The 16,591-nt window shown below is 38.8% G+C and overlaps 1 protein-coding gene and 1 long non-coding RNA gene across 4 annotated transcripts; both read left to right on the top strand.

The window, feature by feature from the left end:
- The first annotated feature begins 88 nt into the window (after positions 1–88).
- On the top strand, positions 89–13,272 carry LOC137717182 (uncharacterized). Of its 2 annotated transcripts, XM_088698558.1 has the most exons (6): positions 89–419; positions 515–1,154; positions 1,786–2,243; positions 2,383–2,497; positions 3,688–4,324; positions 13,083–13,272. In XM_088698558.1, the coding sequence occupies exons 2-5, from the start codon at positions 527–529 to the stop codon at positions 4,257–4,259; spliced, it is 1,773 nt and encodes a 590-aa protein (XP_088554684.1). In that variant the 5' UTR covers positions 89–419; positions 515–526; the 3' UTR covers positions 4,260–4,324; positions 13,083–13,272. The 2 variants fall into 2 exon arrangements, with proteins under 2 accessions (XP_088554684.1, XP_088554683.1); XM_088698557.1 differs by having other exon boundaries at positions 89–1,154.
- Positions 5,115–7,210, top strand: LOC148694604 (uncharacterized). 2 transcript variants are annotated; one of them, XR_015965697.1, is made up of 5 exons: positions 5,115–5,355; positions 5,457–5,525; positions 6,162–6,223; positions 6,911–6,980; positions 7,124–7,210. It is a non-coding gene; the product is annotated as an uncharacterized LOC148694604 (long non-coding RNA). The 2 variants fall into 2 exon arrangements; XR_015965696.1 differs by lacking the exon at positions 7,124–7,210 and having other exon boundaries at positions 6,911–7,109.
- Positions 13,273–16,591: the final 3,319 nt, after the last annotated feature.

Raw genomic sequence — 16,591 nt, forward strand, 5'->3', positions numbered from 1 at the left:
ATAAGTTGGAGCAAAGGCCACATATTCTTTGCTTTGATTGCTTCATTCATCACTATAAGTTGGAGCAAAGGCCACATATTGATTTTCTGAGGCAATGAAAATTGGAAAGCCACTGATATTAATTTGCCCCAGATATTTTCTCTCATCCACACCACACGAAAGCATCGGCTCTTCGTCACCCACTCTCTCTCTCATCTATCTCTTTAATTCTCTGAGACTTAGTTTTTTTTCTGTGAAAAAAAAGCCACCATCATCGACTCAATCTCCCTCTCTCTTTCTCCATTTCTTTCCCTCTTTGCATCAGTGTCGGTTGACTCTCCCATGAATGGTAAAGGTCTTCTCTATAGGAAGTCTTGTTAAAGATTCTCACCAACTCTACGAGCCCTTGGTTCCAGCGAGGGATAACATTGCTAATTATAGTACGTCATTTCGTTTCCTAGCTAATCTATATCTTGTTATTGTGTTGGTAACAAACAATATATACTATATCTAGTTTCTTCTTTATGCGTTTCAGCTAGCATAAAAGATGGATCTTGATATCTACAATGCTGCAGCAAAAGGGAAGATTGAAATATTTAAGGAAAGATTTGTTCACTATCAACTTAACAGCCTAGTAACCCCGCGAAATAACACAATCCTCCACATCAACATTACAGCCCAAACCAGAGAAAAAGAAAAGGATGAATCAACCCAATTTATCCAACAGATTCTGGATTTATGCCCATCGCTGCTCCTTCAGGCCAACACCAAAGGGGAGACTTTACTTCACATTGCAGCAAGGCACGGACTTGTTGCCACAGTGAAAGCCCTCCTTCAGTGTGCAAAAAATTCTCATCATGATTGCAATAACCACGAGATTGAAAGCGGACTAGATATAGCCACGCAGATGGTCAGGACAATCACTACTTCTAAGGACACGGCTTTGCATGAGGCAGTTCGACATCATCACACTGGTGTGGTTCAAATATTGATTAGAGAGGACCCGGATTTTCCATATTCTGCTAATGAAGCCGGCGAAACTCCACTCTACCTCGCAGCTGAGAGAGGTTATCATGACGTGGTCTCTAAAATATTAGAAACATGCATGTCAATTGCCCATGGTGGCCCCAACGGTAGAACATCTCTACACGCTGCAGCAATTTTCAACGATGAAGGTAATTATCCTTCCTTTTTTACTTTCATAGAATGTATAACATAACAAGTCATAGTTTGAATGGTAGGTTCTAAACTTCTAAGTCATAGAATAGGCTTACAATCTTTCATTCTTTTGTGCAAGATTATTTATTTGAGTATTACAATACAAATTCAAATTTAAAAATATAAAAAGTGAATTCTTACCGTTAATTTTGTTGTTAATTAGTTGTACGTAGTAGTGTTAGTAGTTTAATTAGCATCAATGGCCGTAACATAAAGCCTTTCAAAACTGCTCAACCATCATGTGTCGGTGCATAACCAATGTTGCAGCAAAATTTGAAGTATACGTAACATTTTCAAGACAACTTTTGAAGTGTACATACTGTTTGTTTCTTTTGAAGAATCATCCTCGCCAAAAATTAACCCAATTGAATATCGTTACTGCTAAACAAGATTCTCAACCACACTCAAATTCTCTATCTGTATCATATAAATCAAATGCATCTGAGAATGTAACTAGATAATTCTTCAAGAGTTTCGATTGTTGTCCAATAAACAGATGGCCTTGGTGTTTACGATGGCTTGAGTAATCATCGCTTAATGGAATACCATTAGGTCGTCCAAGACTAACTTTGTTTGTTTTTGTTTCAGTTATAACAAAAAAAATACTGGACACAAATTGGTTTTTGACCAGCGAAGCAGACCATAAAGGATGGACTCCGCTTCACTATGCCGCATATTTTGGTCATCTTTCAGTTCTGAAGCAGCTATTATATTATGACCAGTCTCAGTCTGCGGTCTACATTGGCGACAAGGATGAGAACAAGACCGCTCTTCACATTGCAGCCAGCCAAGGCCATGTTCATGTTATGAATGAGCTCCTTTCGTACTGCCCCGATTGTTGCGAGCTGGTTGATCACAAAGGCCGGAATGTTGTTCACTTCGCCATGGAGAGCATCAATAGTGAACAAGTTGTCAAATTTATCATTGAAAACTCGTCACTTTGCAGCCTTATAAATGAAACTGATTCCGGTACAATGGCATCAAAAATAAAGAACCTAAGAACTCCTGACATCTTTTTGGCTAACGGTAAATTTTCAGGATTGAAGGTAACCCCATAGCACTTGCAATTCATTTCCCCTCCACTCTCTCGTTTTCAACCTTTTTTGCTGCTCTGTTGGTAAAAACTGAAAGTCTCACTATCATGCATCAAATGAAAGATTGACAACATGATGACATGTTGCGCAGAGATATACCAAAGAACGCATGGAAGAAGAGGGTGGGAAAAGTTCAATTCCAAGGGATAGTGCCGATTTGGAAGTAAAGGGCGAAAGTAACATCAGTGAAAACGAGAAAGAAAAATGTTAGTATTTCAAATACGTTGATCTAACATCTCAAACAATTACGTTGTTCTAAATCGTCTTTAGAATGTTTCACTTTGCATATTTTTATTCTCTGTTTTAATGCCATTCCTGATATTATAGTTGCAAAAGACTCTTCTCCTAATGTAATACTAGATGAAGTCGTGTGTAAATATATAAAAAATAAAAAAAAATTAAAAGAAAAAATGTGAGAGAGAGAAAATCTGGATTTTTTTTCTTCTCAAATTAAAGATGAAATGATGACATATGAATGAGATTTGAGGAAACAATAGCAAAATTTAGTTTGTGCAACATTACATTACTCTTCATTATTTTATTTAGTGATAGAAAATCAAATTGTCTTTTCACCGTTAACAAAGAAAATTTTGTTAATAAGTACTTCAGAATTTAGGCCTAATTCATTGGAATAGGGTTTTATTTCCTTGCCTATTAGGGATTAGGATTAGTTTTCTACAAATAACTTGTTATGTAATTTAGTTAAGAATAAGGACTCATTTGAGAAGTATTTTTAAATGACTGAAAGTGTTTTTAAAAAAAGATGTTTTGAAACCAATATTTAGCAAACATGGAAATTTATATTGGAAAAGCAATTAGACTATCTTCAAATGAGATGTCAAATCTTAAATGGAATGTCATGTAATCAAATTTGAAGGTTGGAGTAAGCTCCAACCGATATGTCAGTCCTATATGGACTGACATATGAGTTTTCACATGTCAAATTTGACATATGAGAAAAGATGATGTCAAATAATTTTTAATTATTTTATTGTATGGGTCCCATTAATACACCAATTACAGATCTTGAATTTATTTTAATTGATTTCCCTTTAAAATATATTCTACAAATATCATTTATAACAAAAAACATATCAATTAGAAAAATAGAAAATCTGACATTGTCACATCAGCTATCAAATTAACATTTGACATTTATTTTTTAACATCTCCATTGAAGATGCTCTTAAAGTGCTTCCTACAATTCCTACAAGAAGCACATAACAATGCGATTGCAATCCAAAAACATCTTATCTAAAAACGGTTTTAGTCATTTAAAAGCATTCCCAAAAGAGTTCTAAGTCATTCACAATATACTATTCTAACCCTAAATTGAGGGCATGGCTTTATAATAGTCGAGCATTTTTTTCCCATGTTATTTCACTTTAATTTGTAGATTTACTTGAAGAACACGAGGGTAGCAGATATCTCGAAGAAAAGGAGAGCAAAGAAGAGGAAGCCAGAAACATGAGCAAAGAAGCCAAAAACAAGAGGACAGAAGTAAAAGGAATGAGGATTGCAGATATCTCGAAGAAAATGAGGGATACCAATTTGATAGCAGCCACACTCATAGCAACTGTAACATTCACAGCGGGTTTCACCATGCCAGGTGGTTTCAACACTCTGGGTGCTCCAATTCTGATTAGAACCAAAGCCTTTCAAGCATTCATTATAACAAATACCTTAGCCATGGTTTTCTCCAGTTCATCTGTTGCGTTCCACCTCTTCATGGGGCGCCGACGGAAAGACAATTTGATCGACTATCAAACGGTCCACCTTATGTTGGGTTACACCTCGATTAGCATGATGTGCATGGCAATTGCATTCGTCACTGGCACATATGCAGTTTTACAACGTTCCTTTGCCTTTGCCAATGCCATTTGTGTCACTGGCTGCCTTTTGTTATGTATATTTTATTTCGTGGCAACGGCAGCTAGTGACCAGGCTGCTGCCTCTATTGCTATGTAATTCAAGCTAAAAATTGCTTGTTACAATGATTGCTCCAAAAAATTAGAAATCTATTGCCAGTATAAGTCCTATTAGATTAGGAATTGTGTAAATTCTAGTATATCTAGAAATATCTCTTATATTCCTATTAGAAGTTGATTAGCTATTAAGAGTTGTAATCCTAAAAGGGTAAGGAATTAACCTTCCCTACTATTATAAATAAAGGCACAATGAGGTGTAATAGAACACACCCCTAATTACACATCTCTCTTTTCTTTCTTTATGCCGCACCTTCCCTCTCTCTCTGGTCTCCATAATTGTTTAGTAAACTATGCCTACAACACGTTATCAGCACGCTCTTGATGTTACGCTAAAGAGAGTTTGATCTCCAATCTAGGGAGTATTACGTTTTAATCATTCTTTTTATAATTAATTTATTATTTTCTTGAATTGATCTACATGCTATTGATTCAATTTATTTTTTTATTTTTTTATGTTGAATGTGATACAACGCATTGAAGATGCAATTCCGGCTTTTTTAGAAGGATCTTCTACAAATTCAAAGGCTTTTATAGTTTTCTGCCAATCAGGTACTCTTAAAATAAAGTAAAATATTTTAAACAACCTTGAAGCATGAAAACATTCCCCATGATGGATGAATCCCCTACATTTATATTTACCTTCTGTAATAACCCGTCCCGGATTTACGTAAGAAAATGGGTATTTTTGTATTTTCACTAAGTTTGGGGGATAGTTTCTTTTTTAAAATTATTTTTGAGCCTTAATTGGTGAGCCCAAGGGGCCCACCCCCTGTTTTTGTTCCCCGTTCCCTTTCCCTTTCCCTTCTTTTCTTTTTTTTCTTCTGAAAAGTCTTCTCAGTCTCTCTTCTCTCTTTCTTTCTCTTTGTCTTTTTCTCCCTCCCTCCGAGCAGAACGCGCACACACACACCCACACACACCCATGCCCACACCTATAACTCTTTTCTAACCCCGTGGTTGTGTTTTGGACGTCAAACCACGAAGAAACCACCCCGGAGACATTTCCCAGTTTTCCGGCGAGCACCGCCCCTTTCGAGGCAATTTCCGGCCAAACCACGGCGAGTTGGCCGGCGTGCGAGGTATCAATCTCTTCGTCTCGCTGAGTACTACAACTTTCCTTTTTGTTTCACCCAATTTAATTGAGTATTGAAGAAGTTATGCTCATTTGAATCTTAACCAGTTCCGGCGGACACCCGTGGCTTCCAGGCTGTTTTCCGGCCAACTCCGACCACGATGACGGGAACCAAGGGTATATTTCGATTCCTTACCTTCGGGGCTTCAATTTGGTATATTGAATGACATGTTTTGGTTGAGTTTAGAGCTCCAACGGAGCTTGGGAATTCTCCGGCCGAATTCCGGCCTTCTTCTCCGGCGGGAAACCCAGCCCAAGAAACCACCCAGGCCTTTGGGCCATCTCCCACACCCACGGGCTTAGAGCCTGTTTGGTTTTTGGCCCAAAACCCTAACCCTTTCTGTTTTTGTTTTTATTTTTGTTTCATTTTAAAAACCCAAAAGGCCTTAGGGCCTTGGTTGCAGCCCAAATCCATTTCCCCTTTTTAATTAGGCCTTGGGCCGTGAGGTTCTAAAACCCAAACCCATTTTCCTTTTTTATCCAAACCCAACCCACCTAAAACCTAACCCAATTACCCTAACCCAAAACCCTAAAGCCCAAACCCGTGACCCATTGACCCGATCAACGGTTAGTGTTGACTTTGACTTTGACCAGTCAACGGTCAACGTTGACTTTGACCGTTGACCTTTTTGAGTTTTTGTGCGGGACCCCTCCTAAGCTAATTTCGACGTCCTGAACCCGTTTCCGATGTCCGTTTTTTCAAATTCAATCGTTTGAGTAGAGTTTGACTAAATGTACCCTTTATGTGCTTAGGGGCAATTATTTGTGGCGTTTCCGTCTTCGCTAGTGGCGTGGCTTTTCGACGGCGAAGTACTGTGAGTGGATCCCTTCTAAAAATTCATGTTTTAATGGTAGAATTGCATACATAGAAAAGCATGACTTTATGATTATGTTTTATGAAACGTTTTACGAGATAACATGCCTACTAAGGCTAGTTTGAAGTATTACTATTTTTCCTATAACCCATGTTCTTATATAATATCTGATGGATGACGATATGATATTTAGAACATGTTTAGAACACTTCTTTATAGTATAGATGATGGATGACTTTATACTATGAAGTTGATTTTCAATATATGTATGTTCACTGGTTTTGTACTTACCTAGTGGTCCTTTCCGCTGCGGGATGTAGGGATAGATCCGGTCCGTCCCGGGCGACGGTTTGGTGTTGGCATAGGGCCTGGAGTGTGTTTTCCTTTGACTGTCTGCTCAGAGACGGGGAGCCGGCAAGGGGCCTGAAGTGCATTTTCCTCTGACTGTCTGCTCAGAGACAGGGAGCCGGCATGGGGCCTGAAGTGTTATATCGGACATTCACTAGTGTTTATTATTTATGCGAATTATGATTTGAGACATTGCACGACATGCTAGGTTCGGAAAACCTATGTTTATCATTATATATATGTGTTTTCATAAAACCTAGGGGTTAGTATGTTGATAACTGTTTTATTATATATATATATCAACTTGGTCCACTCATGTTTGTTTTGCGCCCCCTTCAGGACTTAGAATCGAGGCATACAATCCCGACGTCCAGGCACTTCCGCATCGGCATCTTCAAGTCCTCTTGGTGTAGGACCCATTCCTTGGTTTCATTCAATTTTATATTATTTTCTTCTAGTGTTCTAGATTAGAGGTGTGCTCTGAACACGGTCCTTATTTGCATATTCATTATTCTTTTATAATTATAAACCTTATTTATCTCTTGTTTTCAGCATTTGCACTCAATAAATGGCTTTCGTCACCCTCGGGTGTCGGCCAGCATGTGCCTATTCTGGTATTCGGGGAATATCGGGGTCGGGGCGTGTCACCTTCCGATATATATATTGTATATGTTCCATATATTTGTTTCATGCATCGCACAATTAAATTGCTATGTGGAATATCTGAGTCAATGTATATAAAATAAATTAAAAGCAAATTTTGGGTTTCCTAAACCCTAGGTTCGAAAAAAAAAAAATTTGGGTAATCTTTGGCATCACCATGGGATGGCGTCGACAAACAGGACCACATGTGCAGCCTTTTTGGGCCTGTTGCTCCACATCGAACACAACTAAGCCTCGGCTTGGCTTATATGTCACAGGGGCCTGAAAGCCCTAGTCCACCCGAGCCCAAACCCACATGCCAGAAGCATGCTGGGCTTGTTCCCAGGCACAGGCCTGCAGCCCTGATCCCTTGTCTTAGCCTACGCCAGCAAGCTGCCATGCTTGCTGGGCTTGTATTAGCCCCGGCCCATAGTTTTTCAGCCAACCCATGCGGCTGGGCTCCTTTCCTCGACCTTATACTATAACCAGCCTTCGGCTGGGTTCCTCGCACCACAACCAGGCCAACAATTTTGTTGGGCCTGTTCCCGTGTCTAACCCCCCTGGCCTAACACACCAACCTTCATGGCTGGGCTTATCCCTTGGACCCGTGGCCTGCAGCCCACTTCCGAGCACCTTTTTTGCTCACGGCACCCAACCCTATCCTTTGGGCTATGCTATTTTCGACCCGATAATATCATTCTAATATTATTTTTTTACAATCGACCGTGTTTGGTCCCGATTTATTGAATTGATTAAAAGTGACATGCAGTACATTAATCCGATAATGAATCCAAAATTATTGACCTGAAGATCACTTTTGGACATTAGCGATTCAATCATTTATTTTTATACTTTGAACCGTTGACATACTTTCGTAGTAACGAAGCTCTCACACTTGAGTTCCTGAAGAACCTCAAATCCACTACACTTAAATAAGCATATTGCATTTTGTGTTCTTGCAGAAACCTCTCTTTTATGAACTAAACGTTCATAAACTAAATTGAACATGTAGTTTCAAATTTAGTGCCCTTGAAACCCGAAGTTTTCATAAAATAATACACATATGAAAACCCGACGTTTTTCATGAAAACCATGTCTTAGAACTCGAATGTTCTAACTTTGATGCTTATGGAAGATTCATTCCCATTCCCTCCAATTCAATGGATTGTCGAACCGTCACAAGTTTGATTTTCCTTATTTGGACGTTTATAATAGAAACTACTTAATGTGGGTTACAAGACGTGAATCTCCACTTAACTATCACGAAGCTGAGAAACCATTAAAGCCAACAATGGCATGGAAAAGCTTAATAAGCCTCCGCCATGATCTTCATTTGAAGACTTATGCCCGAAGCATTATCAATGGAAATACCTCCTGAACGAGGATTCCATGGCTCTTTGGCTCGCTTCTACAGACCGTATGATCATGCGATATATTGCCCAAAGCACACCATGATTACGTCCACAAATGAGTACAATTCTGAAGTTTATAAATCCGATCGAATTTTGACTGGAGAATACTTTTCTCATCCTTCCATGTTTCTAACTCTCCCTTGAAGCAGCAATTTAGAAAGCAGGAAGTTTACTGAAATCTCTAATCTGAGTACTACCACAAACATGAGATAAAGGTATAGATCTATACCAGTTCGGCTGAAGCCTACCGAACCCAATTCGGGTCTGTCTCTCTCACAATCCAATTTCGAGTTTGTTTTTACGACATATGGTATAATCAGGGCCTGCCAATGTGTGGCATCATGCCCGAAGCATGATCCTTGGCACCTAAGACCTAAAACTTTAAGAATAAGCGATAGTATTCCCAAACTTTAACCCTGCAAAATCTACTTCTGTCTTGATGGAATAGATCATTGGTTATGTACCTGTTCGTGCCCCTACCAATGTTGTTAAGAAGTACAATTCTAGTAATCAATATGTGAGACTAATTTTGCTCCACCAAACATTGTTGGAAGAGCAGAACTTTAAAATGGATAGCCTTATTGGCCGAATTCCTTTAGTAAACCATTTACTTTGTGAACATTTTTTCATGTTCTTGGATTCATGTTTGGTGATTGTTTTACTTATGGATAATCTTATTGATATTGTCCTCGAATATGAGTTAATTGAATTATGTTTCTTAACACCTGATTAGGTAGGAATGTGGGAAAGTTAGTTGTCTGGATGAATGTGTTCTACGCACACTAACTTTACACCTAAATCACATCTCTAACAACGACTTTAGGTATATCCAACCTGATTAAAAGCATTTGGCACGCTCCTCGTTATATGAATGGTATTGCATTACCATTTAAGGGACCTTAAATTCTCCTTGTCGTTGAGTTTTTAAGGATATTCGAGAAAACAATGATCATAAATGAAACCACTGAAGAAAATAGAGTGGAATATCTTTGCACCACCTCCAAAAATGAGCATGAGGCCTTGATTTGGGGCCAGTGAGTTATCTCCCAACTGGGAACACACCATATATGGTCGGCCTGGAGCCTGGTGATTGAGCAGTTTTACTTGCTTTGGAACGACCTTTTGGGACACTTAGGTCGAACAATGATGCTACGACGCATCTTCTTACCCGAAGTAAAGATCTTGTGCCTACAAAACATACTTTGCCAAGCCTGCTCATTAGGGAAATTGATTTCAATATCATTCCTCGCAAAGATACGAAACAACTCTCTTTCTACAGTGCATTCAAGGGAATATGTGTGGACTAATCCAACCAAAATGCGGACCATATAAATACTTATGGTTTTGGTTAATGAATCGACAAATTGGTCACATGTTTGTCCACATACATTGCTGCTAAACCTCATGGCCGATTAAGTGTTCACCACCCTACTTATCCTTTAAGGTTCGGATAATGTCGGAGAGTTTATATCGACGGTTTTCAATAAAGTATTGCATGTATTTTGGGTTTATAATTGAACATCAAACTCCCGTGTTCACCCCAAATAGCCCCGCCTAGTGATCATAAAGCACAATTTAAATGATCGCCTATATTTTTGTGAACGTACCAAGTTTTCAGTTTTCGGTTTTCGCCTAGGGTTATGCAATCTTGTACGCAGTTATGGTGGTCCACCTTTAAGGCCCATTGCCACCCAACCTATATGATGTTACAGTTGGTTACTGGGTACGAACCTGACGTTTTTCGTATTTACACATTTGGGTGTGCATTCCATGTGCCAAGTTGCGTCGTCGCAACATACCAACATGGGTCCTCAAAGAAGGATGTAAATCTTTGTAGATTATGATTCTCCTTCATATTAGCTATCTTCGAGCCCTTGCACGCGATCTTTTTACTGCTCATTTGCGAGTTGTCACTTTAATGAGACAATCTTTCTGCCGTTAGGAGGAGATAAGAACATCAACGTTCTTGTAGAACGGCGCAAAGTTGCATGGATGTTGCCCATTATATCTCATCTCAATCCTTATACCGCACAAGTGTGATAAACAAGTGCGATGAATTCTAGCTTTAAGAATGTTGCTTCAGACGCATTCCTCTGATCTAGCTAAAGTGACGAGATCATATACCAGTTGTAAACATACTTGCAAGGATAGACGTACTTAACGGACATCGAGTCAACATCCCCGAAAGGTGTGCCGCCTCTATTGGACAATTTGGACGCCCCTGTTGGACGGTCCAGTACACCGGCGGATAACCAATCAATCTGTCGTGGCCTGGAGCACGATAGATCATTTGGTTCGTAGGATTCACTTCCCTAAAAGAGGAAGACATGGCACAACAATGAATCTATACTCGATTGTTGTCTCAAATCATTTCCATCTCATGAGAATAATCCATATTACTCCCGAGACTTAAAGTTCTTGGTCTAGTATACTAGTTTGGATGAGCTACATAGAATTGAAATTCGATTACCATCGATGATGTTTTCACTTATATGGTAGATACCGACATAAATGAAAAACGATGATATCAAACCGTGTTCCGTTGATTAAGTGAAAACGTAGAACTGATTAGACAACCAAAATTACAATCCAGGTCACATTCCTTACCAAAGTGTGTTTTGGACCTGTCGTTCCTGCACTGCCCAAGGTAACCCTATTGTGTTACAAGTGGGAAAGGAAGCGTTATGAGATGAATGAAATCGTGCAATATGATGCACGTGTTATGGCGCACGGTTTCTCTCAAAACGTCCTGTGATTGATAGCAACATTATGAAATATGGTTACTGTTTTCTCCATAGGGATATAGATACTAAGATTTACATGTAAGTTCTCGAAGAATTACATGGACTGGTTCAACCAGTTCCAAATCACGGAACACCCTCTTAACTTGTTTGAGGCGTTCACTTACAATCCGATGGATGTGGTATATCCGTCTAAGTGACTATTTGATCAGTCAGGGATATGAATTATGCCCTTGTGTGTTAAACTACGAAGTCTTATTCCAAATTGTTAGAGTTACAGTTTATGTCGTTAACACGAATCTCACTAAGACTCCGAAAGAGCTTGAGAAAATTGCCTCTAACATGAAGATGGAATTTAAGATGAAGGATCTTGGGAAAACTCGTTTATGCCTTGACCTGAAGTTGAAGCATTGTTCTGACAGTATTTTGGTCTACCAGTCGAACTACACCATGAAGATGTCACCTTTGAGTATATCTTTGATCGTCCATACATTATATGAAAATGAGACCCTTGAAGAGGTTATGGAATCCAAAATTCCATATCTAAGTTCAACTTTGCACTTCGTTGTACTTAACTCATTGTATTAGACAGGACATTTCCTTTGTTGTTGATCTTGGTAAGGATGCAGCACCGCGCCTACACGCAACCACTGAATTGGTATTAAAGACATATCCTGAAGGTACCACTAGGGCAAATCCCAACGCATCTTAAGCGGATCCAACCCCCCTGATCCTCAAAATGATGCTTACCTTGTTTGTTATGTTGACGCGGGTTGCTTATCAAACCCGTACAAGGCAAAATCACCAAATGGTTATGTCTTTACCGTTAGGGATATCGTAATATCTTGGAGGTCCACGATATGACCTTAGTTGCGAAATCTTTGAATCATTCCAAGACTCACCTTACTTCATTATGCCACAAGTGAGACATAGTTAGAAGTTCTTGCTGAGTATATTCGAAGCATTTGCTGTGTTTTTCATCCATCGTTGAGTCCCAACGATGATCCATGAAGATTATGCTGCATGTATCATCCCGACCAAGCCATGATACATCAACAAAGTCAACGTTAAGACATATTGCGTCTACGTCTACATCAGCAAGGCATAAGGAGATTGAAGTCATGCAAGCCGATCCCAGACAACTTGGCCGACCTCTACACGACGTCACTGCCAAAGTCAACTTTCTAGAAGCTTGTTCGAGGAATTGGTATGCCTAACTATTCATATGTGATATTTGTAGTTCTCATTTGGAAGTTAGGTATGCCTAACTATTCATATGTGATATTTGTAGTTCTCATTTGGAAGTTGTGTTAAACTTATGGGGAGTATCCAGAAGTATACTCACTTGATCTTAATGTACTTTTTTTCCTACGATTAGGAGCATTTTTCCCACTGGGTTTTTGTTACCTAACTAGGTTTTAACGAGGTACCCATCATGGGCTGATCATACCCTTATGAGCTCTTCTACTTGCGTGAAAAAGACGTATAGTTTTGACTTAATGCAACTTCTCACTTTTCTCCTTAATCTATGGGTTTTTCTCTCACCTTGGGTTTTACCATAGCGAGGTTTTGTGAGTTTTATTTTTTTTTTATGCATTCTTCTGTTGATCTAAAACTCGCATTTGCTCTTTATGCCGATAACTTCATCAACTGTATTGGCTTCATAGTTGAAAACCTGATGCACCATTTACTTGAGTATTTACACACTCAAGGGAGAGTGTTGCAGTCCTATTGGATTAGGAAGGTGATTGTGTAAATCCTAGTATATCTAGGTATATCTCTTATATTCTTATTAGGAGTTGATTACCTGTTAAGAGTTGTAATCCTAAAAGGGTAAGGTATTAACCTTCCCTACTACTATAAATAAAGGCACAATGGGGTGGAATAGAATACACGCACAATTACACATCTCTCTCTTCTCTCTCTATACCGCACATTCCCTCTTTCTCTGGCCTCCATAATTATTTGGTAAATTATGCCTACAACATAAATCACTTTCTCGTTCCTGCAGTAAATATTTTTTACCTAAATTGTCAGGAGAGAATGCTTTTAGAATAGTATTGTGTGTCTATTCATCTCTTAAGGAGGAATTTATATGATGTTACAATCATAGCAATAAGGAAAGAAATAATTACATGAAATCATACTATGCTAAAATCCCAGGATTACAAGAATATACATAAAAATCAACATTTCCCCTCAAGTTGGTGCATGTATGTCGTACATGCCCAACTTGTGTAAGAAACATGAAAACTTTTGACTTGAAACAGCCTTTGTAAGGATTATTTTCTCCTCCAATTTTTCTTTAATGAAGAATTGATCAACTTCAATATGCTTTGTTCTGTCATGTTGTACCGAATTATGTGCAATGTCACGGGCAACTTTATTATCACAAAATAAATTCATAGGCTGATTATGTTATATACCCAAATCACTTAATAGAAGCTTAAGCCACAAAATTTCACAAATCCCCAAGGCCATACCTCTGTATTCAGCTTCTGAACTGGAACGAACAACCACATTTTGTTTCTTACTTCTCCATGTAACCAAGTTACCTCCAACAAATGTAAAGTAACCTGATGTTGAGCGCCTATCGCTAACTGAACCTGCCCAATCAGCATCAGTATAGCCTTCAACTCTAAAATGGTTATTACTTTTAAACAAGATTCCCTTACCTGGACTTACCTTCAAATATTGCAAAATCTTCATGATTGCTTTCATATGTTGTTCTCCAAGGTCATGCATATATTGACTTACTACACTCAAGGCATAAGCAAGGTCTGCTCTTATGTGTGCCAAGTACATTAAACGACCTACTAACCTTTGGAATCTCCCTTTGTCAACTGGTAACTTGATTAGGCTCAACAAAAAGCTTCAAAAGCTTCAACCCTTCCTCTAATGGTGTAGCTACTGGCTGACAAGCTGACATGCCAGTTTTGTGCAACAAGTCAATAATATACTTCTTATGTGACAAGAAAATTCCAAAACTGTTTCTCGATACCTCAATCCCTAGAAAATATTTTAGGGATCCAAGATCTTTCATCTCAAATTTTGTAGACAAGTATTTTTGCAAGGCCACACGTTCTTCCGGATTATTCCCTGTTACCACCATATCATATATATACACAATAAGTGCAGTCAACTTTCCATTTCTTCTTTTCAAAAACAGAGTATGATCAGAGTTACTTTGCTTGTAACCAAACGCTTTCATAGATTTTGTGAATCTTCCAAACCATGCTTGAAGAGAGTGCTTCAAACCATACAAGGATTTCTTCAACCTGCAAACCTTTCTTTTGTATTTATCTGGAGCATTAAATCCTGGTGGAAGATCCATATTAATTTCTTCTGTCAAATCTCCATGCAAGAAGGCAGTCTTCACATCGAACTGCTGTAAGGGCCAATTAAGATTTGCAGCCAAAGACTACAAAACACAAACCATATTGATTTTGTCCACAATAGCAAAAGTATACATATATTCGATTCCATATTTTTTATGTACCTTTTTGCTACCAGTCTCGCCTTGAAGCGATTTACCGTCCCATCGGCTTTATACTTCACAATATAACTCATTTACAACCCACAGGTTTCTTGCCAGCTGGCAAGTCTATGATCTCCCAGGTGGCATTCTTCTTCAAAGACTTCAATTCTTCATTCATTACTGCTTGCCAACATGGATCAACTAAAGCCTCCTGTACACTATTAGGAATAGATACAATAGATAATTGATGCACAAATGACTTGTTTGATCATAACAAGTAACTAGTAGACACATAATTTCTTAACAGGTATAGCACATTAGGCTCAGGGTTGGGTTTATTCAATGAATATCTAGTATTGCATTTAGGGTTAGGTTCATAAGTAAGTTTAGGAATACCTCGGGTGACACAGTTAGGGAAACGACATGGTGATGGTGCATTTGAGATCAAAGATGATTCGTTATGGTCATTAGGGCTCAATAGTGGCGAGATTAACTGTGAGATAACATGCGGCACTGGATTGTTCAGTGGTGAGGAAGGCAATGAGTTGTCTGGTGGCGTCGGCTCGTCTCTTGCAAGGTTTTCAACATTGTTTTCATGTGAATGATCACTACTTGTCTCCAAGACATTGCCACTTAATTCCACGTCATTCACATCACTATTTTCTTGTGAATGATCACCACTTGTTTCCGAGTCATCACCACTTAATTCTAAATCATTCACAGTATCTGTATCCGGAATTGTATAATCAAGAGTTTGAACTTCTAGTTGATTATCCCCATGAAGTGAAGAATTGGGATTGGCAAAGTACATCTCATGCTCATGAAATGCAACATCCATAGTAATAAACAGCTTTTTTGTTAGAGGGTGATAACATTGATATCTTTTTTTACTGAAGGCATATCCCGCAAACACACATCGTAAGGTCCGAGGTTGAAGCTTACTCATCTGCTGTTTGTGGAGATGAACAACGGCCACACAGCCAAACATATAAGGTGGAAGATTGGGGATTACATGAACATTAACATGTGAAGAAAGAGCTTGAAGTGGTGTCTGAAAATCAACTGATCAAGAGGGAACAAGATTAATAAGATACGCATCTGAAGTGAGAGCTTCTCCCCAGTAGGATAAAGGGAGACGTGCCTCGAGCAAGGAAGCACGAACAACCTCTAGAAGTTGACGGTTCTTGCGTTCGGCAACTCCATTTTGTTATGCAGTATATGGGCATGTAGTTTGATGAACCATACCATGATGATCATAAAAGGCACGAAGTTCAGAGTTCACATACTCGCCACCATTATCACTCTTGAGAACCTGTATTTTTTATTTATATTGTACTTGCACCATTTTGTGAAATCGTTGAAACAAAGAAGGAACTTCACTTTTGGACTTCATTAAACAAACCCAAGTCATACGTGTGCAATCATCAATAAAAGTAACGAACCAATGAGCACCACCAAATGTAGCAGTTTTAGAAGGCCCCCACACATCATAATGAACTATCATAAATGGAACTGAACTTTTACTCAAACTAGACAGAAATGAAGTACAATGACTTTTAGCCAATTCACAAACACCACATTTAAAGCTAGAAACATCATTATGAACAAATAAGCTAGGAAACAACCTTCGTAGATAACTAAAAAAAGCATGTCCAAGTCAACGATGCCACAACCAAACCTTCGGAGCTTTATTCTTCTCCCCCTGAGATCCTTCCACAGCAAGAGCTTGAGTCAACATTCGGGTACT

Source organism: Pyrus communis, chromosome 8 (genome assembly GCF_041283825.1).
Source record: "Pyrus communis isolate YQ-2024b chromosome 8, ASM4128382v1, whole genome shotgun sequence".
Lineage (NCBI taxonomy): Eukaryota > Viridiplantae > Streptophyta > Magnoliopsida > Rosales > Rosaceae > Pyrus > Pyrus communis.

What these genes read in the sequence shown, in the direction of transcription:
- LOC137717182 (XM_088698557.1), top strand. Translation starts at nt 527, where the DNA reads ATGGATCTTGATATCTACAATGCTGCAGCAAAAGGGAAGATTGAAATA. An exon ending in GTAAATTTTCAGGATTGAAG is followed by an intron (nt 2,244 to 2,382) that starts GTAACCCCATAG and finishes CATGTTGCGCAG; the next exon opens with AGATATACCAAAGAACGCAT. An exon ending in TGAAAACGAGAAAGAAAAAT is followed by an intron (nt 2,498 to 3,687) that starts GTTAGTATTTCA and finishes TTTAATTTGTAG; the next exon opens with ATTTACTTGAAGAACACGAG.